Source organism: Eucyclogobius newberryi, unplaced genomic scaffold (assembly GCF_026437365.1).
Source record: "Eucyclogobius newberryi isolate DKJ021-1_F unplaced genomic scaffold, fEucNew1.0.hap1 SCAF_19, whole genome shotgun sequence".
NCBI lineage: Eukaryota > Metazoa > Chordata > Actinopteri > Gobiiformes > Gobiidae > Eucyclogobius > Eucyclogobius newberryi.
This window is the reverse complement of record NW_027315823.1, coordinates 27,239,376-27,263,659: the sequence shown is the minus strand read 5'-3', so window position 1 is coordinate 27,263,659 and position 24,284 is coordinate 27,239,376. Positions and strand designations below refer to the sequence as shown.

The window sequence follows — 24,284 nt, the reverse complement described above, 5'->3', positions numbered from 1 at the left end:
TACCACGAATGACGCGTGTGTAATTGTTTTTTAAAATGTATACACTCTTCCAACCGCGCGTCAGTCGTAGTGCGCGACGTGGCATGGCCTGTCGGCGAAACGCTGGCAGCAGAGAGTTCATTAAAAAGTAAACCTCTAATGTAGCGAGCCCTGACTGGCCCGACGGTATCAATGATTTAGACCCAGTGCACGGCCGTTAATGGACAGAGCCACTTCTATGCGCAACTCTGCATCCACGGCCACAGAACACTTAGTCGCACAAAGAGAGCGTGTGTGTGTGTCTGTGTGTCTGTGTCGTTTTACAGTAACTCGAAGGTTTGCCTGTCAGACATGTTTTTAAAGTGGCGTAAGCGCGGGCTAAACTAAGATCTTTGTCGCCGTCCACCGTGCGCGGTCGTTCAGTGCCATTGGTTTATTCATCTGAACTCGTGTGACTTTTTGGCTCCGTGTTATTGTCTCGATCGAGTCGTTTCTAACTGTTGGCGGTCTGCAAAGAGAAAAGTTACGTGGTGCATTTTAAAAAAGTGGAAGTTGTGTTAACAGTGAATGACTGTTTCGTCATACAGAGGTCACCTGTAGGTCATGTGTTTAAATGTTCTGTTAGGTTGGGTTGTGATCCCATGAGAAGTTCAATTTATAATGCTGACTATTAGGGGCGTGCCAACATATTGAAATATCGATTTATATCGCGATGCTAAATTTGGTGATACAGTATCGTGGGCTGCTGTCGCCATGAGTCATTTTTGGTATAATTTCACAAATTATTTGAGACCGCACTACAATTGTGTTGCTTGTTTAAAGAAAGGACAACTGTTGACGCGAAACATTTGACATTTTGGACTGTTTTGACGATTTAAATGGGTGTATTTCATTCATTCGAGTTTGTGCAGGTCGTGGTTTACCCAAGAAAAATGTTTAAAAAATAATGATAGATCGTAGAATATCATAAGCAATACATCGATTATCTCAGCCCTACTGACAACGGTCTTTGTTTCTACTGTATCTTGGTCCTGGTAAAACGGTTGTGGCAAAGTTCGAAATGCGTTCTATATCATCACAGAGTATCCATATTTCACTTCACTAGAAAAAAAAAACGAGCAGGTACACAATGTAGATTTGATCACAATTCATGCACGTGTAATAGGTTCATATTGTCTCTAAAGCCAGCGACACTTTGGGAACGATGTGGCAGTTGATCTCACCGCAATACTTTTTTTTTTACCAACGCATCACTCGCAGCCCAGTACCCAGGTTCAATCGCTGAGCACCTTTATCAATTCGTGGAAGTTCAGTACGTCGACGACAAATGGTACCGTACATATCCAAATGTTGTCAAAAGACCAAACCAAGACGAATCACAAATACAACTGCGTCGTCGCGATCCCGCCCACAGTTTATACCTTGTGACGACTCTCCGTAACGATAAATCCCTGTACCTTTCGTCACTTGCAAACCGAATCGTTTGACCGAGCTTCCCTTCCGCTTCAGTGTTGGCGATTGCATTGGCGTCTCCAGCTGATTTGAGCAGTGAGTGACAGCGTTACAACGAGCCTGTCATTACAGTCCCTCCTGTGGGAGAATTGCCCACAGTGTCGAACGAGCCGCTCCCGTCTCAGCATCCGGGTCTCTCTCTTTGCCTCTCACTCGCTCTCCCTCTTGTTCTCACTCCCTCCTTTTGCTTCCTTTGTTTACCTCCTCTTTTCTCTCTCTCTCCTCCTGTTCTCTCTACGACAGTCTTTTCTCTCACTTCTCTCTGACACGCTCCTTTCCTCTCGGATTCCACTGTTTCGCTCTTGTTGTCCCCCTCTCTCATAATTTGACTCTCCCTCTCCTCTCTTTATCCTCCTGTCTCTCTCATCTTTGTAATTCCTCTCTCTCTCCTTTACTCTCTCTTCTCTCTGTCGCTTTCTCTCACTGCACACCTTTCTCCCTCTCCATCCCTCTTCTCTCACTTTGTCTCTCTTCTCTCTGCACATACTCTCTGCACACTCTTTTCAGTGTCCTTTCCCCTTCTCATCTCTTTTCCTCTCTTCTCTTTCCCTTCTCCTCTTCTTTCTCTCTCTGCACACTCTCCTTTCTCCCTCTCCATGCCTCTTCCGCTCTCTCTCTCCTCTCCCTCTTCCCTTTCCTCCCTCTCCATCCTACTCTTTTCCTCTCTTTTTCTCGTCTCCTCTTCTTTCTCACACTCCTTTCTCCCACTCCATCCCTCTTCCGCTCTTTTCCTTCTCTCCTCTCTGCACATACTGTCCTCTCACTCTCCTCTTCCCTTCCCTCCCTCTCATCCCGCTCTTTTCCTTTCTTCTTCCCGTCTGCTCTTCTTTCTTTCTCTGCACACACTCCTTTCTCCCACTCCATCCCTCTTCCGCTCTTTTCCTTCTCTCTCTCCTCTCTGCACATTCCGTCTTCTCCCTCTTCCCTTTCCTCCCTCTCCATCCCGCTCTTTTCCTCTCTTTTTCTCATCTCCTCATCTTTCTCTCTCTGCACACTCTCCTTTCTCCCTCTCCATCCCTCTTCTGCTTTTTCCTCTCTTCTCTTCTCTCTCTCTCTCTCCTCTCTGCACATTCTGTCTTCGCCCTCTCCTCTCCCTCTCCCATCCCGCTCTTTTCCTCTCTTTTTTTCCTTCTCCTCTTCTCTCTCTCTCTGCACACACTCCATCCCTCTTCCTCTCTTCTCTTTCTCTCCTCTCTGCATATACTGTCTTCTCCCTCTCCTCTCCCCCTCCCCCTCCTCTCCATCCCACTTTTCTCTCTCCTCTTCATCTCCTCACCCCTCTCTCTCTTTCGTTCTCTCCAACGTGCTCATCAGAGAATCCCACTGCCTTTTTAGTGTGGCCATCTGTCAACACCACTCCATAAAGTGGAGAGTTGTGCCGTGTGGATGGCTCTTGCCTGGCCCGACTCCATCTCACTACGGCTGGTTAACCCCGCTTTCGAGCATCACCGTATCGAAACCCAGAGTGGCTACTTGCTTCCCACTTTTTTCTGCACCCAAATCTGCACCGTCCCACCCTCTTCACGTCGCTGGAGTAGCTTGTAATGAGTTAACTTTCCCCATCATCTGCATAATTTATCTGTAGCCCCCTCGGAAGCGCGCCGTAGCATTAATTAATATTACTGCCTGGCATCTCGACTCGTCCCACCATGGGATCCCTCCTGGCTCCTATTTTTGGTACACGGTTGAATCTGATCCGTTTTTGTTCAACTCGAATGCCCGTCGCCGATGGACGTTGATGAAATACGTTGCTACTCACTGGCATGGATTGAGTTTCCACATGTAGTACATAAATAGTGTAATCCAGAGCTGGAAGACACAGAACCGGCCCAATATTGTTCACCAAATTCTCCACGTTTAGATTTGTTGGTGTAATCTGATGTTGACGTACGACCGCTCGCATCATGATCCGTGTCTGTTTTGTCTCCACAGAACTCGATACGGCACAATCTGTCACTGAACAAGTGTTTTCTCAAAGTGCCTCGCTCCAAAGACGACCCCGGAAAGGTGAGACTGACTTCTACTTTCTGTTCCCAGTATCATTTACATACAGATAACTGCATAAAATTGGTATATTCTTACATCACTTAATCAATAGTACTTTGGGTTGCAGTACTGATATTTATCTGACAACTCATGTGTTTATGCAAAGCAGCCATTAGTAATTCATGAAGTTAGCGCATGTTGTGGTACATACTACTTTAAATTACTGTGTAAACAACTGGTGATGAAAAGGATTTGGAAAACGTAATATAAAGCAGGTCACTGTGAAACTCTTTTTTTTTGAGTTTTTAGTGGCGAGCGATGCCGATGAAAATAAATCTCAGCCGATATTATGTCCATTCAACACAAATGTGCTAAAACATGTCTGAGGTAAAACATTCTGAAATTATTGTAAATTACCCTCAAAAGTGCAGAAATGTCACTTTACACCAATATTTGGAAGTCTTAAACATACACTCTTATTCATTTGTTTCATTTTGTTTTATAGCAGCATTGAAACATTGAAACATTCATAATATTACAGATATTTTGATCATCTGCGTATCTGCATATTTATGAAGTGAAATGTCTTGCCCAATGACACAATTTTAAGCTGTTGACGAGGATCTAATTACCATCCTCCATGTTAGTTTTTTCACTGAGCCCCTGTTTGCTGTCACAAACCTCCACTTTTCAGAGCTTGAATGTATTTATTGACTTCCTTTAGACAATGACAGGGGCTAATTAGATCATGGCAGGCAGCCAAGGTCTCCAATGTAAAGGAAATGTTGGGCTTTTGTTATAAAAGCATTAAAGCCTAATTGACTATAGTGTTTGTAGCAGTTCCTTGGCTGTAATCACACAGTGTTTTGCCTCACACTCAATCTTAGAAAAATGTTACCTTTGAATGCGTGCCAGCTTTTTTAGTCTGGAAACGCATGGCATGCTCGTAATCTATTCTCAACCTCCCACTGAATTGTTTTGTCAGTGGCGCCTTTTTACCACTATAGCAAAAAACGTTTTAAAACAAAGTGCCATTGACTTTTTCATCTTAAACGGCACAAGTCATTTGCGAAGTTTTCACCTTGAGCTGTGAAGGATGCTGGGACTGGGAGCAATAATGCGTAGTCTTTGTGCTGCGCTCAGCTCCCCCCGTCACTTGTGTTATTTCTCCTGCAAAAGGACACGCGCTCCAACATGTTAATTTGACATTTGAGTCTCAGTTGGAGAGCCCACAGTTGCTTTCTTTCAGCATCATTTAACCCACAATCTCCCGCGACATCAACCTGATAAGTAGCACATCCCCTGATCCAGTGCGGCGCTCGCGATGCCGGGGCCTATATTTAGACTTATACATGGCTCGTGTGTTTGTGTGTGTTTGTGTGTGTAGGTCTCACCATATGTAGCCTAACCCAGATCTCCTCCTGTCAGAGCATACGCTACATATGCTAAGGCAAGCCCACAAATAATTACGCACACACAAACTCGCATGCGGAGCAGAGGTAGCGTCGCGGATATGGGGAGTGAATGCTAATTTCATGTTTTGCTGTAATCCTCTGATATTGACACTCCTGGGAGCTGCTCCACTAAATAGAAAATAATCTATTGCAGTATGGATCCCATTCCAAATGCATGGCCAACACGCTCGCATCCTTAATGTTTATTTGGAATTCCCCCCCCCCCCCCCCCCCCCCCCAAGACAACTTCAAAGAGGCGCTCGCTGCTCTTGATATGTTGCATCAATATTGTAATGTGGCAGGCCGCCGCTGCTGCTTGGAGGAGATAGGGGATAGGGGATAGGCTGCCTGTCTCCTGTTCAGATCCGCGAGAGATGACAGCACCAGCCAGTCAAGCACCTCAGGAAGAAAGATTACATTTATTAATCTACGTTTAATTGGCGAGACGGCCGTTGCGCACTTTTTTTTTTCTGCGCTGGATGTCGACCGTCAGAGTCAGGCCAGGATGTCAAGAAGTTGAGAGTGTTGCTGCATTTCAAATCAACTATTTGAAGTAGGGCTGTGCAGTTAATTTAGTTTAAATCGTAATTACATTTATTGCGTTTGTCAATTACAAAAAATATTCTTAATTGACTTTCATTCCTCTAATAGAGTGCCATTTCTCTAATATGTGACCAACTTAATGAAAACAAATCCCTCTGTCTGGGTGGTTTTCCCTCATGAACTTAAAACATGCAGTGTTATAGGTCAAATCCTCCAGCTAAGGTGCAGTAGTTGTGCTCAAACCTGGCTCAAGGTCTGGAGATGGTCTCCATTGTCCCAGCAGCATTGAAGGGTCTGAAGAGGACACATTTGAATGATCTTGAGACTGATGCATCATAATGGATTCCTCCCAGTTCCCTCTCTAATGATATCACTATTTTAACTACAGTATTTGCTCTCTTAAAGGGAAAGTACTTATGTTGACCAACTCACTTTTGTCTGTAGTTATAATCTATGACACCCATGTTCATTATTTTATTAAATAACAATATTATCTAAAGCAGGGGTGTCCAAACATTTTTCACAGATGGCCAGATTTTGAAACACATACAGAGGTGAGGAAGACATGACAATGTAGTGAATCATCAAAAATGTTCACATCATTTTATGAAAGTTTGATGAGCCAAAACCTTTAATAAGGCTTGGAACATTGATATCATGGGTGTATAACATCAAAATGTTTGCTGTTTAGGTTATGATATTGGAATATTTCCAATTTGACAGTAAAAAGTAATACTTTTGGTTATTTGGGGCAATTTAGCAGGACACCGAAGGACAAAAAATATATGTCTGAGGGCCACATTTGGCTCTCGGGCCACAGTTTTGACTTCCCTGATCTAAAGCAACTTAGAGATACGTTTCTGATTTCCTTCTGCCTCTTTGGCTCCCAGGATTTCCACGGGCAGCGCTGAAAGAAAACTAAACAGGGCAAGAGAGCAGTGGGCGTGTATGTGGGGTGGGTGGAAACGGGGAGAACAAAGATTCCTCAAACTTACATGAATCCCTCCAAATTCAACTGTGAGAGGTAAATGTGGAGGAGAAAGGGTTATGACATGGTTAAAAGCTATTAAAAGTTGATTTAGCATCAAATGTCTTTACGACCTCCTTTGTTTTATGAATCTGTTGTTCTGCTGTTGCCCTGTTACTGTGGACACACTCCGGCTGGCATCCTCTCCTACACCGCGGCATACATTTGTGAATAATTCAAAGAGTTTTCATGTGTTTTTCCCTTGCTGGGTCTCTGGGGGTGGGTGTCGGGAATCGCACAAACTGCTCTCCCAAGAGGTTTAACTTTAAGACTTCTTCCTTCCTAATTAAAAGAAATGTCTCTCTGAATAAAATGGCTTTCCCTACCTTTAGTTTGTAACGCGAGCTTTGCATTTAACCCTTAAAATCCATACATTTCCCCCGCTTGCATATCATCATCTTGTCCTTTTGCGCTCGATATAATGAGCCGTATCTTTCTGCTTTCTTTCTCTACAAGTTGTTTCTTCATCTTTGCTTAATTGTGCTGCGATTATTCCAGCCTCAGAGGAACATGTTAATTGACCTCAAAGCCAGCCTCATATTAAAACGTATAATTTTAACCCCAGGACAAATATAGGCCAGCGCTGACTTTTTATTCCGCCAGTAAAAAAAAAAAAATATATATATATATATATTAATGGAAGAACTAGCTATAACAAGGGAAGTGCATTGTGCGCCAGTCTTCATTTGCAGACACTTGCACTCCCGGTTTCGCTTCTGCTGCCCGGCTTTTGTGCAGAATTATCAATTATTCTCTCAGCTAAGGAAGTAATTTTAAAGGTCCTGATCTCGCTATGTCCTGACAATTGAGATTTTATCAGGGGTCGTGTGAAATATTAAAAAGTGAATCCCAAACTTGCGCGCCTCAGGGTGAGAATCTAATTTTTAACAACGGTGTGAGCTTCTGGAGGAAGGAGGAGACGGACCATTGAAAAATAAATTAAATGCAAAGATAAATAATGCAGCCTGGTGGTGGTGGTGGTGGTGGTGGTGGTGTTTGAATTGCCTGTTGTGGCCCCCAAAGCAGGTCTACCAACTCTCTTTCTCGAGATTAGCCTCCATCGCAGCCCCGTACACCTGCTTTTCCCTGTTTTTTCCTGGTTTAAGGGGGGGAAATTGGACAGAGTGGACCCGAGGCAGAGGAAATACTGCTCCAGGAAAAGCTTAGTATTTACCTCCTGCAACACATCTCAGCGGAAAGGCAAAAACTGCACGGACCAATCCCACATGAAATTCAAAAAACTGTAGATATCGAAACTAGTGAAGGTTGGAATGAATGTGTTTTCCTTCTTGTGTGACTCAAACAATGCCTTTAAAATTAATACTAAACCACTGGCTTTAGTGCTCTTGTACATTTAGATTTTATAAGAATATTTTTAGGGGTAACAAAATTGGTATTGGTGACATCAGGAATATTTGTGTATTAGTTCTATGTTCAAAAATCCCTAGTAGGGCTGGGTAGTAATGCAAGGGGATAAAATACATTTTCTGATAATATTTTCATTTTGTTTTCATTAATAGACTTAAAGTGGCTTCCAGCATTGATTTCATGATCATTAAAAGATAATTTAACACACTCAAGCTCAATATCTTTCTCCAAAGCCCAAACTCTGTCCTAAACTACATGGTACTGACGGAGGATTAGATTTAAATATCTCTATTACCATATTTTGCGCACGAAAAAGCGCACCGGATTATTAAGCGCACCATCAGCTATCTGTGTACCATGTGTACTGGTCCATACATAAAGCGCACCGGACGATAAAGCGCAAAAGATAAATAAACAGACGGATAAGTCGGAGTCAGTTGAGCTTTATGAAACGCGTTCAACTCATTCAGATCAACATTGTTCAACATCAAAACACACTGCTATCGCTAACAGACACGTTAGCATATCCAAATCAATTCTCAGACAAGATCACTTGTAAACACGTAAAATACAAACACAGAACACACTCTGCTACCGCTAAAAGACACGTTAGCGTATTCACAACAACTCCCAGCCTCGTTCAGTTGCAACACGTAAAATACAACACAATACACTCACTTTTTCAGTTCATTCCTCGTCATCAAATCCTTCAAATGCGCCGAAGTACATCCTGCATAGCTATGACCTGACGTCCCGATTTACCTGGGACAGCCCCGATTGTTTACGTCCCGTGTCCCGGTTTAATGTCTGCTGGGGCGCATAAAGGTAAAAGCAGCCAAAGCGCCGATAGTGCTCCGTGCTAAAATCTCTTTAGTCATGTGATCCCGCATCTCGGATCCACGCGGAAGTTCAGTGATGATTCCGGCCTTTTGATTCCCACAGTTGACTGATAATTTAGCCCGTAAGTGCATAATATAAGAGTTCCAATGGTCTCTAGGCAGCAGCCATCTTGGGCCATCACCGGTAGGTGTCTGCGTTGTGCCTGACTGAAAGTGTTGTTCACGTTTTGACAAAGTGTAGCGTGTGCCGCGTGCAGATAGACTACTATTCCCAGAATACTTTGCAAATATGTTGTTGGGACTTCCGGTTCCGGAGTACTGTAAATATAGTTGCGCAATCGGCGTCTCGTGTCCCAAATCTTCTTTATACACCATGTACCACACAAAATATCTTCGCGGTCAGTAAGCACAACCAGAAATAAACCATATATTATGCGCACCGGACTATTAAGCGCACGGACGGCTTTTGAGGACGTTAAAGACTTTTACATGCGCTTTATAGTACGGAAAATACGGTAAGTTGGACATGACTGAAAAACTGACAAAAAACAACAAAACAAAACCTTTTTTTTAAATAATAGACATCAAAACTCAATAATAGTACCTTTTTACGTTACCATTTCATCTTATAATAGTTCAAGCTCAAAATCATTTCTAAAACTGTTCTGCAAAGGTCCAATTTTGTCCCCTTTATGTACTTTTGTTTCCAGTATCAATACTTCAAACGAGTATCTACTTTTGGCACTAGTTTTAGTATTGATCAGTATCTTATTTAAAATACTTTTGACAACTCTAGATAGCACAAACGCACACTTTTACCGCGTCAATAGGCGTTATTCAATCAAAGAATAATCTCAAGTAGTATTTCTGAGTTTTCCATTTGGTTTGACCCATTCCCTTGTCTGTTCTCGCAGGGTTCTTATTGGGCCATTGACACCAACCCAAAAGAAGACTCTCTGCCCACACGACCCAAGAAGAGGCCACGCTCCGGAGAACGAGTGAGTATCCCCCCCTCCTCCGCCACCTCTTCCACTGTTACTTTGTATACTTTGTCTACTACTTCCTCCTTCTTTTCAACCATGCAGTTACTCAAAGTGCTACAAGATTTATGGCTTGCAAATAGATGATGTTGACAAGGAAATGTTTGTTTTTTTGGACGGTATTGTGTATAAGACCTGCTCACCCTGTTCAGACGCCTGCGAACAGAAGATGTATGTTGTATTGTATTGTCTGAACTGTTGATCTTTTGCACATTCACAGTCTTGGACGCCGTTAATCGTGAGCTCATTGTTAAAAAGTGTATATATATATATATATATATATATATATATATATATAATATTTCCTTTTTTAAAAAAGGCCCGAATAATCGTGTCCAGTCAACTGTAATAATCGTATTAATAATCGTTTTCTGCAGCACAAATGGACTATAACGACTATAACACATGCCAGTTGCTGTTGATCAGGTTTTATAATAATGACAGTACCTGTGATAAATCTAATTTACCAGGAGAATATATATTTGGCTATTTTTAATGATGCCTCAAGATGCCTCTATGTAGTATGTTTCACATTTAACTTAATTTTATATTAAAAACATTCTAAGCCACTTTAGAAATAATCGTTTGTCTAGACGTAGCTGGTGGCGATATTGGTACCAATCAATAACTCGGAACATATTTAGTTTTGCATTATCTTGATAGCAATAATCTGATATTTTCACAAAGCATCAGGAATGTGCTAAAGTGTGACTGTAAATGTCTTGGGTGTAGTTAAAATTGTAAACTGGACTATACACATTGTTTTTTGCTCTTTTTGAGTTTGTTTTAATACATTGGTTAATGCCAGACACCTGACCTGACCGCCATCTTGTTTCAGGGCGCTAATGCGAACAAATGTGAACGCCAAAGGAAATGTGCATAAACTGCTCAAATACCAGTGTTAATCTTCACTGTCAGCTGTGGTGCTGACGTTTATACAACAACAGATGACTCTGGACAAAAGCACAGCTGCATTTCAAATGCAATTGTGGCTTTGTTGTAGCCAGTTGTGTAGAAAAGGCTAATGAACGATTAGCATTGGTGATTAGCACACAGGTCAAACATAATGGACTTCTAAACCGTCTAACAGTAAAAATGTGGTTTTTAAGTGTCTGAATCTTTCCCTGTGTATACTAATGATACTGCAATAAAGATGAATTAAGTTTATGTGATTTTGAGCTTTTAGTCCTCACTTTGATGAAGGTCTTTGCCAGTCAAAAGTCATGCAAAGCCGTTCAAAAGCCCCAATATCTGCGTGGACTGCACAGTGAGACGTCAGTGGCAAACACCGCATTTATACAAAGGCAAAGTACAAAGCGCTCGTTGCTTCCTTTAGAAACAATAAACCCACGACCAGCCGTAGTTTAATCCGTGAAACTTTCACTTACTCAACTTTTCCTCTCTAAACTGTGTCCTTCCTTCCTCGTTCTTGACCACATGCAGTCACAGACCCAGTAGGACTTCTACATATCTGACTTCATCCACTTTGTCCACGCTGCTTCATTTCCCTCGTCATGAAGTGAGCTCCTTTAATAATAAACTTAGCCCCGGGCTGCCATTACATACATCCACACACACACACACACACACACACACACACTGGGCTCGTTGTTTTATTTATTTTTTATTTTAAACCAACATCAATTAATGCTCAGCTGTGTGCGCCATCGAGGCTGCTCTGAGCTGCAGCTTTCCGTCGTTAATAATGGATGAGTTTAGCCCGGCGCGGGTCTGTGAGGGCCTGGGATTGACCTGGCCCATGGGCATCTCGCCACGCAGAGGTCTCCCGTCTGCTTCTGTAGCTCTGCCGTCACTGACCACAGGCTGGAGTCGCAGGAGCTGGCTGCATCGCTCTTCACCAAAGCACGCTCAGAGGTGCTACGGCTACGCTCAGACGCTACGCTCGGAGACTACGCTCAGACGCTACGCTCAGACGCTATGCTCGAAGACGCTACGCTCGGAGACCCTCAAACGCTACACTAAGACGCTACGCTCGGGGACGCTACGCTCAGATGCTACGCTCAGACGCTACGCTCAGATGCTACGCTCAGACACTACGCTCAGACGCTACGCTTGCATGTCTACACGCTTTTAACGCGTTTGCCCTCGAGCGTCAAACCACTGCCGAGTGTTGCGCGTCTCTTAAACCCCTGGGTGATATCGAGATGAAAATGTAAAGAATCTGCTGCTGTCGGGTTTGACAAAAACACAAAAGCTCAGACTGTGAAACTGCTGTTTAGCCGCAACCTACTGATTTGACATGGATTATGATGCAATTAAAAATACAGTGGTTTTGTTATAGCTTTCTTAAATACACACGAGTTGCATAAACATTAAAACATTAAGGCTGTAAATAATCATAAAAAATAATCAGTCATTTTCTGGACTGCAGACTCTAAAAGACATACAAACAAGACATTTTTATAACAAAGACATTGACATTATCAAGTAAATATTCTCTATCTAAAAAGCCTTCAATCACCATGTTTATTTGGGTGATAATGTATTTTAAAAGTCTCATTGTGCAATAGAAATAATGGTTTGACTAGTGGACTACTAAGCCCCAATATATGCAGTTTTAAAACGAACATGAATCAAATTTTGAGGGGGAAAATTACAGTCAGAAAAACTGTACTGTGAACTAGGCCAGTTTCACTTAGATTTTGCTGGCATGATACAGTAAATATGATGTGTCCAATCAAATTTCTCTTTTCTGATGAACATTGCAATTGCGGTTTGTGTTTTTTACAGCTGTTATAAAAGTGCACATTTTAAACATAAGTCGGGCTGTAACTAACGATTTTGTTGGCAGTCAATATAGTTATTTTTCGCTTCGTCGAATAATCAAGCGGTTATTTCTATTGTAGAGTGAGACTTAAATATGGTGACAGAAGGCTTTTAGATACAGAAAAGATGTGGATTTAATAATACCGTTGTCTTTGTTATAAAAGGTCTTTTTGCCCAAGTTTTAGAGTCTGTATAGTTCAAATAACGCTTACGATTATCAAAATACAATGCTTTTTTCAATAGCTGCAGCCCCGATTAGCAGTAACCATGGAAAATGCATTCTGGCGGTGGCAGAAATCCCGGTGGCCGTTGGGAATTGGTCAAAACATCGCTGCAAAGTTTGTGAAATGTGCAGTGCAACAGCATCGCCTTTTTTCATTTCCTTTGTTGCGTTACCAGTTCAAAAAAAGACATTTTTGAGTGAACGCCGTGTGCTTTTTGCGTCTATCCTTCTGTAATGTTTACGTTTAACTGGGACCTTAAGTCACCTTATACCCTCATATTCAAATGCGTCTCTATATTGCACGGTGTTTTGATGTCTCACGCCGCTCTAGTCATAACATAAAAGAATGTGCAGCGTGAGCCGACTGTCTATTGTGGGAAGAAGCCCCCTCGCTCTGCCCCTCCCCCTCTCTCCATCTGCCTACAGGCTTCCCATTAGGAGACGGTGAAATTGAGAGTTTGTGAAATCTCATTTATGTTTATCATGAATTAAAAACGGTTTTGTTGGCAGCCAATCCTCTCGCAGTAAGCAGATTGGGGCTGGAGACACTTATCCGCAGTAACAGTGGGTGAATGCGGGAGGCGCAGAGCCGGCGTGTTGACGTGTAGACTCTGAAGGTGAAGCTGAGGCTGTCTCCTTTCTTTAAATGCACACTTCACATGTGACCTACATAGAGGCGGGGCTGCTCTCGCACACAATACAGCACAATTCATCCGGTGCCGATGTGCGGTTATTTACTGTACGAATGTGTAGAATTCTGGTCCACAGGGCTTGCTAGTGATGAACGGTTTTGTCCAATGGCAATTAGCTTAGTATTCTATGCATATTTCAGGTTAATGAGGGAAACTACAGCATCCTGGGTAAAAAGCCACGCAGGGGAGGAATAAGCAAACACAGAAATGCCCAGCGTTGTCTATGATTTTACCCCGGTACTTGCCTCTTCACCCTCAGGATTAGGATTTTAACGTGGGAAGAGTGGCTGACTTTACGGCCAAAGTTGTTGAGCTTACTTAAATATCATTTTAATCTTTAATACATTTTTCCTCATATTGAATCATGATTTTTTTTTTATTCATTGTATATTTCCGTATTCATTTCCTGAACATGGCTTTTAATCAGTGCCTTTTAACACAAAACATAGTCACATTTCTTCCTCTAAGGTCTGCCCCAAACTACATGCTTTTACTGACAAACGATTGGCTGTATACACTCCATTAAAAAAACTCAACATTGACAATAAAAAAATGGCTGAATCTCAATCTCATTTAAAATTTGACCACATGCACAGCCCTCATCTTATTTATTCTAAATCAAGGGAAACACATAAAATGCAAGCATGTAAAGATTTAGCTATAACAAAATGTTATGACTGTTTCACGTCAGTCATGCTTGTGCAGTCATTTGGTGTTGTCTTAATGACTGAGAACCCAATGATTTTATATACGTGTGTTTCCTGTAATCCCACACCTGTGTATTCAGTTTTATTCAGTGTATCCCAGCACTAATTCATCTCTCCCTCTCTCTCTCCTCGTCGCCCCCACAGGCCTCCACTCCATACAGCCTGGAGTCCGACTCTTTGGGGATGGAGTGTATGATCTCTGGAAGTGCCTCTCCAACGCTGGCAATCAACACTGTGACTAATAAGGTACTAGAACAGCTCCACACAGCACCACAAAGCTCCATGCAGCACCACAAAGCTCCACACAGCACTGCACAGCACCGCTCAACACCGCACAGCTCCAAACAGCTCCACAAAGCTCCACGCAGCACCACAAAGCTCCACACAGCACAGCACCGCACAACACCGCACAGCTCCACACAGCTCCACACAGCTGCACAAAGCTCCACAAAGCTCCACAAAGCTCCACGCAGCACCACGCAGCTCCACACAACTCCACAAAGCTCCACGCAGCACCACGCAGCTCCACACAGTTGGCTATATGCGCTGCTCCCTGACCCCTCCTCCAGCACTGCCCCCTCCCTGCAGAGAGAGGGCACTGCAGCGTAGGAGAGGAGTAACACTGCAAACTCGCCTAAAGCTGGCTCCATACACGTACACAGGGCAGTTGCATGATGGAGGTAGAATGGATGTTTTAAAGGACAAACATTCTGCATTTTTTTGTATTGTTATTAGGCTTTAAAGCTGGGATACTCCAGCTTTTTTTGTTTGTAAATGAGTACATTTTTCCCTCAGAGTATCTTGTAAAAGCAGTACTTTATTACAAAAACTAGACCGCTGCGCTGTCTGAATCTAAATATAAAGTATTTAATTCTCGTCAACCCGGAAGTAAAAGCTGAAACCAGCCCTCTGATTGGCTGCGAGGCGAAATTTAGTCATTTTTACGACTCACCTCACGCGCTCTTTGATTCAGAACTTTTAAAAATTGTTCCCATGACTCTCAGTCAAAAATTTCTCTCATAAGTAATTGAGTTAGAGCGCCGTCTCCTGGCTGCACAGGAGGTTACAAAGGGGAGATGATACAAACGCTAGCTTGCCCCTGATATGCTAATGTAAGCACGTAGTTGTAATCAACGCAATTTGATGGGCAGGATTAATCTGCCGATGATTTATGGACTTAAAAACGACACAAAAGCATTCTGAGCACTACCTATGACGTCACAGACTTAAAAACAACACAAAAGCACTCTGAGCACTACCTATGACGTCACAGACTTAAAAACAACACAAAAGCACTCTGAGCACTACCTATGACGTCACAGACTTAAAAACAACACAAAAGCACTCTGAGCACTACCTATGACGTCACAGACTTAAAAACGACACAAAAGCATTCTGAGCACTACCTATGACGTCACAGACTTAAAAACAACACAAAAGCATTCTGAGCACTACCTATGACGTCACAAATCTGGACAATTTTGTTCAGAGGGAGAGGACTTGCCAAACAGGATTCATCAAACGATCATGAATTAAGCTAAATACAACTCAAAGTATGTTGTATACAAGAAAGTGAATTTTGCATAATATTTTTTCTATAAAGGCTTTGATTGTATTTGCAGTTTTCTTCACTGTTGGTCAAATTGGTTACTATGGTAGCTTCGTGTTCTTTTTATGGAGATTGTGTGACCTCAAGAACCAAAAATGTCAGCAGTTCTTGAGGGGTAATTAGAGAATATTTGAGTTTATTTTAGTTTTGCGTTTGTGGCTGGTTAAACTTGGTGAAGCTGTTTTTCTGTTTCATTTCTCAAAAATGGAAAATGAGGTTGGCTGATATGGCAAATCGCTATTTTTTCCCCCCTCAGATTGACTGATCATGATTTTTCTATTAGATATGTTGTGCTGATTTAAACAGCCACACCCAATAGTTGTATGTGCTTATTGTAGTGAGCTATTGTTGTAATGTTGCTTTGAAAGTTGCTATAATTAATTTTACGATTTCAGATTAAATTCAAGACGTTTAACATTATTGTTCCATTTGGCTTTTTTTTTTTTTTTTTTTTTTTTAATTATGTATTCATTAATTTATATTATTTTGCACCTCTTCTGAACACTGTTTTGCTCAAACTGCTTCACTTTCCTCTCAGACACAAGTTACATTGTTCTTCTCATGCTTCATTTGGACAAATGTGTTCGCGCATGTAGGATGTGTGACACTTGTAGAGCTGTTTTATTGTATGTACCTACACTATACAACAAATATATGACTCGTGAGATGGACCAAAAAGACCAGGCATTTATTATAAAGCTCAATATTTGGATTGGACAATGGTTAGACTCAGGGCTGCTTGATTATGGAAAATAGTCTTACAAAAATCACAATTATTTGAAACCGTTATTTACTGTCAAACGCTAACTTTCTTTGTGGAAGATTATACATACTTCCCTTTATTTGTAATATTGTGTGATCCTTTTTGCAAGATTCCAGGCTTGTCTGATATTGACAAAAATCTAATTATATTTTTGATGACAATATTCAATCCAACAGAAATGTGCTGAAACATGTCTTTAAATCTATTAGTGGAAATTTTCCTTTTTCAGACTCTGAAAAGACAAAATAACCCAAAAAAGTACACAAATACATGTTTCTATTTTTCCAAATTTTGGATTTAAAATGAGCTTTTTCAATATTTCAGATTTGATGTATTTATTAACAATATTTATCCTGAATGTTTGCATATAATTATATTTTTATACATTGCCCACCTCTATCTTGCATGGTTTTGTGGGGCAAAAGAATCACTCTTATAATTCAGAATAAGTGTTTTTCTTTGGCGCACTAATTGCAATCACCATTAAGATTGGATTAATTACACTGCCCTGGTTTGTCCACTTTATCAGATCAAAGTTTTGTAGACGCTTGTGTATTAAAAAATCCAGTCTGAAGTCGTTTAGTTTACTTCTGCATTAAATTCCAGCTCCATCGACCACATTATTCCTCTGAACAACTTGTAAGCTCCTACGCTGCAGAGGCTGTCCGCACTTTGTATCTTTTTTCTAACGTGTTCAAGCTTAGAAACACTTGTACTTCACAGAGCAAAGCTACAGGGACCCGCTAGCTGTTAGCCGTGAGTGTAGCGCTCACTCTGAAATTTAAATAGGCTTTTTAACCTTAAGCTCTCATCTGTGCGCCCGGTGGGGTTGGCTCTCTGGAGGACTTTTAAACAGCCTACAAGAGTCACTTATTCATTTGCTGCTGCAGAAAAGGCAGGTGAGAAATGATTGGGAGTTTGAGCGCAGCAGGGAAGTTCTGAGGTTAAAGCAGTGCAACACCAGAGAGAACACTATAAGCTTTATCAGTACATTTATTAATGAAGAGGAAAGTCACATGCCAGGAGTGAAGAGGGTTAGGAAAAAACTACACTACCGGGACTAAAGCGGGGACTAAAGCGGGGACTAAAGCGGGGACTAAAGCGGGGACTAAAGCAGGGACTAAAGCAGGGACTAAAGCAGGGACTAAAGCAGGGACTAAAGCAGGGACTAAAGCAGGGACTAAAGCAGGGACTAAAGCAGGGACTAAAGCAGGGACTAAAGCAGGGACTAAACCAGGGACTAAACCAGGGACTAAACATGATTTTAAGACAAAAACTGGTTCACCCAAAGGACAAATTGCCGACTCAAAAACAGAGCAATGTAGTTTATTCGATCCAATGCAGTGAAGAAAGCTGTAAAGAACGTTACATAGGTGAGACGAAACAGCCTCTACACAAGAGGCTTTATCAGCACAGAAGAAATACTAGTTCAGGTCCACAGAGTGCCGTGCATCTCCATCTTGAAGCCTCTAATCACTCGTTTGAAGACGGTGAGGTGAAGGTTTTAAGCAGGGAGAAAAGATGGTTTGAAAGAGGAGTCAAGGAAGCTATTTTTGTTAAAAAAGAAAGACCTTCTTTAAACAGAAATGGAGGGCTAAGGTTTAATCTTCCTGTTATTTATAATGGGTTACTGAACCCCTGGAAAGGTAGAGGACCAGGACCAGGACATTTAGATGCTAATCAGGTACTCAGGGTGGTTGAGCCAGGGTCTCACTAAGACAAAGAGGTTTTAACAGCCCATTAAGATTCTGAATAGGCTAGCTCGGTAGATACAAGGGGGGAGTTTCTGTTGAAACCAACAACTCTTTCTACTTCAGGAAGGCTCCTCCCAATGGGCGGGTCTTACCACAGAACAGTATTAATATCGGAGTTCTCGACCTAAATTCTGTTATTGACAATGACTCTTGGATGAGAGTCGAAACGTCTACTTTTTCAAACTGAGTCCAGATGACTACAACTGAAGCTTTTTCTACTATGGAACACGCCTGGACGAATGAGGGATTACACCGACATGATTTTAAGGACCAAAGAAAATCTAAAACTATGGCTAAATCATATCTTAACCAGATCTAAACCAGGACTATACCAGAACTGCTCTTCAGTGTAGGACTAGAGTTTATCTGGTTCACTGGACCAGCTGCTTTGATGTACATTAAAGGTGCACCATGTAACTTTTCTTACGGGGATCTACCACCCGTGTGTATGGGAATATTCCACACTCTCATGTCCTGGCATTAAACTTTGACATCGTGTATTTCAGAATCAGAATCAGAAAGGGCTTATTGCCCCTGTCAATGAACAAAACTCACAAACATAGGAACTTTTCTTGGTGATTTGATGCAACATAAAACAATGAACAATGAATAAGTCAAAAGAGGAACAATTTAAGTTTACTAAAGGATAAGAATAACTAAGATATCAGATTAAAAAAAAGAATATAAATAGGCTTCATATTTACACAAATTTACAGTTGTACAGATATACATATGTAGTGCAGACAATTATTTATAATTATTTATTTATACAATTACATGTTTTTATCCTCACATTCTTAACTGAGGGGGGTCACTTCTTCACAGATCTGACATGGAACTTGGCCTGGTAGCGACAAGTTTAAGGTCATACTTCGGCACATTCCAGTCAAAACAAAAGCCATACACTGTGCATCTTTGCAAATACACAATACCATACTTATGTCTCTACCTATACCTCTGTATCTACCTGCGTTGCATCAATGAAATTTCCCCATGTGGGACAATAAAGGAATATCTTATCTTATCTTACAATAATACCAGGTTTAAGCTTATACAAACAGAACTGGACCAGGTGTAAAATGGGCCTAAATGAAGTCTTTAAAGCTGTGCTAACACTTCAGGTCTTAAATCGAACCCATTGTCCTTATTTAATCCTGATTTAGTCGAGGTTTGATTTTGGGTTTTATTCTGGTTTAGTCCCAGTTTTGATGTGGTGAAAGTACAATTGCAATAGCGCCCTCAACAGGACCAGACAACACTGCACCAGAATCTTGCGTTTGTCATCTGAGAGCCGCTGAACGTGTAGCCGTTAGTGTAGCTTCTTTGCGTGCTGCGTAAGTGAATTGTCTTGTTTGGACTAGCGCTCCTCCCGTTCCTCCAGTGCGGGACAAGCGCGCTCCTGTTAGAGAGGTGCACGATGGTCCCGGGCGTAAGACGGATGACCCACTCCTCTTTGATCGCCGCCGCCGGCCTCGACTCCTCACAACTCTGAGGCAAATGAGCCCTAATGTAGAGCGCGGACGGGTCTGGACCGCTGCCAGCACATGCCTCCAAACCACAAGAATGAAGCACGGCACAGCAACAAAACAGTTTAACGTTTTGGGATCATAACCGTTTCGTCCTCATAATGAGCGCCAACTGGAAAATGCAAATCGAACACTGCAAGATATTGAGCTAATACTTTTGTTATGTATGGGAATTTCCCATGAAGTTGTTTTTAAAAAAAGATGACCCAAAACTTGAATTGGATTTTTTCTTTTTTTTTTTCTTTTTTTGATGAAAGTTGAAAGCCCATGTGATACTTTTGTGATACTTTTTTACCTGGATCATATCGTTATATTTTCACTTCATAAATTGAGATATATATAATAGAGATTAGCGTTAATAGGAGGACCACGTATCTACTAGAAATTTGACTTGTAAAAATGTGTAATAAAAGACAGTATTATTAGAGAAACACTCCGCTATATGAGAGTTTATTTATTATACCGCTTTGAAAAACCTGAAAGAGGAAATATTATACTAAATTAACTTTAATGAGCTTCTAACTGTCTCCTCGTCATTAGTTCATTCAAAGTTGTATTTTGGTCCATGCATGTTTGAATAATCCTGTATTGTCTTGCAACTGAGGTGCGAGTGCTCACCTTCCCCCTATCCCCGCCCACATCCCTGTACGTAGTTGTGATTATTTTAAAAATGAATACTTTGAGTGATACATGAAGGGTTTTAAAATGTCACATAGCCACTTTTCAAGAATGAAATCAAGCAAATGAAAATCCGCTGCTTGTTACAGTGAAATGTTACTTTGGAGAGTGACTTTTCTTATCAGTAATAGAAACGGGTCCAAGACTTCCTGTTGAAAACTGCAGAACTAAGCCGTTTTAGATCATTATTGCCATTTACAACAAACAAAATGTAGAACGATAATCAACTTAGTATGGTCATAGTTTAATGCTAACATGCTGAAAAAGGCATGATGAGTCCCTTTTAAAACTTGAGTCGTAGCAGTGTTATTTTGAAAGTGTCACATTTCTGCTTTCATGCCTTATCGCAGTCATTCTGATCTGATAAAAGCTACAACTGTAGAATCACAGTAGCTACAGACGTTGGTGCTTGTTCTTGACGAGGCCCGGCCCCTTTAGGTGCTCGCAGCCAAGCCACAGGAATCCCCTCTGTTTTTCTCCGTCTACTCGGCTATTCCAGTCGCTCTCCCCGTTCCCGCCTTCTCGCTACGGCCAATGAGAGATGAGCAAGACAACTACTCGACATTCCTGCGAGATTAAACGTATTTTGTGGTGCCTCTGCCTGCGCGCATATACATGTTAAACGTTACATATACGTTACAATGCAAACGTCTGCGTGAGGCGTGATAAACAAATGTAGAAGGTGTGTTGTGGTTTTGTCAGTCATTAGTGCTTGGATTTCAGATTGTTTTAAGGGGTTATGTCAAATACATCATTGTGTTTTCTAGACTCCCGATTATTTTAGGAGATTATAAAACACATGTGAAGGTTAAAGGTGCACTCTGTAACTTTTCTGACAGGGGAATGCTACTGCTCGTCTCCATATTCCACAGAATGGCATTGAACTTATCTTTCTTGCATTTTAGGTGTTTTTTTTTTAAATAATAAATCTCCCGCCATAGATCTGAGCTGTAACTTGGCCTGGGGCTGTCGACATCTGCTTGTCACTGTGGAGATAGATATGTTTAATGCCACATTCTTGGCATTAACATGTCCATGTAGAGAAGCATGTTACAACAAAGTGCACCTTTAAGATAACGTGACACTAAACGGACATTATAGCGTTTTTGTAAGTGTGATTATCTTATGACGGGAGTGAATCGTTTATTGTCAGGTTGAGTCTGAAACATGGATTTTTAATGCAATCATTAATTGATGTGGTTTTAAGAATGGTAAAATAAATAAATAAAACATGGAAACAAAACAAGTCACACAACAATACCAGATATTTCTTTCTTTCTTTCTTGTCCTTGAGCTAAATTGTGTGATAAACAATCTTAAATCCGACCACAGTGACCGTGGCTGAAGTAGGACTGTAATCAACTGTAATCGGTCCTCTTCCTCTGCATCGATCAGTCAACAAAGGGACAGACGAACGAGGAGGATTATGGGTAATGTAGTTGGATTGTCTGCCTTCCTCCCTCCTGGATCTCTTGGTGCCGTGCTCGGGGATTGTGCCGTTGTTGGTGTTGTGGGAGCCACCTGGAACAATCTGCCTTTGATTTCCTAATCCACGCGTCATGCTCCAGATTATGGCCCTATGTAAAAGACACCCCCGGCTTTTGACTTAATTCGGTCTCTGCTCGCTCAGTATTTAGCCGGTGCCTGCGCCGTCATGCCTCTGTCTGTGTCTATGGTTACAGCGAGAGATGAGAGCGGGTCAAAATGTGATCAACAACAACACGTTCAGTAAATATGCAAAATGAGAGGGAAGTTTGGGGTGCACGGTGGCAAAGGCGGTTAGCGCTCTTGCCTCCCAAGAAGGAGATCATGGGTTCGATTCCCGGACCAGACCAACATCACATGATGTTGGTTTGCATGTTCTCCCCGTGTTACCGTGGGTTCTCTCCGGGTTCTCCGGCTTCCTCCCACCGTCCAAACACATGCATGTGTTAGGTAAAATTGGTGACTCTAAATTGGCCCTAGTGAATGAATGTGAGCGTGAACTGTCTGTAATGTCTGTGTCTCTGTGTTGGCCCTGCGACGAGTTGGCCACTGTCCAGGGTGTACCCCGCCTAAGGCCCGAAGTCACTGGGATAGGCTCCAGTCACCCGCAACCAGTGATTTATGGAAAAAAATAATTAAAAGTCCCATTAGAATGTAATTTTTAACACAAACTAGTCATTGTTTCTTTCATTTGATAAAGATCTTCCCTTCTCAAACTATTCATGAAAGGTCCTATTTATTATTATTATTATTATTATTATTATTATTATTTATTTTATCAATTTGCATCCTGACATCACATAATAAATGTTTAAATACAACAATTTTGTATTGATTTAGTATCTGGGTGTTGATTTCCTTGTTATGTCCTTGTTGTTATTATGTTTTGGTACAAACTTTGGAACTAAACTAAAAACTCTTGTAAATAAATTAGCCTTGAAATGCTCATTCAAGCTACTTGTTGCAGCTGACGGTAAAATAATGTCTTTACATTTATCTGACATTATAACAAACTGAAGAATGTCGACTTTGTTTCTTTCATATCCAAGTATTGCCCGTGTCCTGCGGCGTCGAATCAAGCCTGCACAGAACGCATTGCGATGGCTTGGCATGTAGGTACTTAATTTGTCTTTTAATGTTTGTTTCCGTGCAGGTGGTCCGAAAGCGCTGAAATAACCACTCTTATTGCAGCATTCATTCATCAAATTCTGACAAGTGATGTGCAGTGATCAGTGGGGGTTCACAAAGACTAGATGAAGTATTTTATGTACGTTCACTGATCTTTCAAGGAGTGAACAGAGGTATTTATTTATGATAATTTCAAAAATCCAACTGCTGCTTGTTACAGTGAAATGTCTCTATGAAGAGGCGGAGCTTGCCAGTTCTACCGTTTTTGAAGAGGAAGTCAATGGACGTGTTTGTTATTTACCCGTTTAGATCAATATCGTGATTTGCAATAAACAGAATCTGAAATGATGTTATAGTTCAATACAAAGTGTGTAAAAATATGTCTCCTGTCAGTATTTTTGGGCTCGGTACATAATTAAACACTATAACTTACACGGGTATAGTGATAGCGGGTGTTTGTCACCGCGACTGTCAGTGTCGAGTGGGCGTCTTTACACTGGAGACTTTGGGCTCGACCACAAGAACTGCTTTACAAAACGCTCACAGTTTACGGGCGAGCGGTGTAAAAATAGGCTGTGGCGAGCGAGTTGGGTCTGAAAGGGCTGTTTTTATGACTCCATTACACATAACATTTATATTTCTTTGGCGCTGCGTTTTTCGATTTGCATGAGGCTGATTTTTGAGAAGTGCTTAAGCCACGAGTCTTAGCTGCTCATCGAGTTCCCCTTCACGCTAATGAACAGTGGAGCCGGCGCGTGCTGAGTGCAGGCGGCCGCCGTAATGAGATTCTCCTACTGCACTTCGACTCTGTTCACGTTTAAAAAGCTGTTCCGAGGACTCGTTGTGCCTCCTGCAAATCAGACACTTAAATGCTACTTTATTTTACCGCAAAACTAGACCAAAATGTTACAGAAACTTGGCTAAACTTGAACGAGGCGCTGCAGGCTTTGTGCATGCCAAAGCTAGGTTGTATGAGTCTAGAAATGTGCAAATTCAGAATGATTTGAGTGACACTGTTCTATTGGGATCTGTTTCCAAGCAGAGATGTGTTTCTTCTTATGGCCTCAAAAAAGTAAAACGCACATATGATCATGTGCGTTAAATGTGTTAAAATATGTATTTTAATGGTTGGTCATGGTGATATTCTTCAGTAGTTGTTTTAGCAAATTAGTGCTTTACAATAC

The 24,284-nt window shown here is 41.5% G+C and overlaps 1 protein-coding gene across 1 annotated transcript in view; it reads left to right on the top strand.

Moving 5' to 3' along the window:
- The window catches only part of foxj3 (forkhead box J3), a 121,601-nt gene that overhangs the window by 77,123 nt on the left and 20,194 nt on the right, over positions 1-24,284 (top strand). The window contains exons 3-5 of the mRNA XM_072452544.1: positions 3,424-3,498; positions 9,623-9,706; positions 14,302-14,403. Coding sequence (XP_072308645.1) covers positions 3,424-3,498; positions 9,623-9,706; positions 14,302-14,403 — 261 coding nt within the window. The remainder of the gene's footprint in view (positions 1-3,423; positions 3,499-9,622; positions 9,707-14,301; positions 14,404-24,284) is intronic.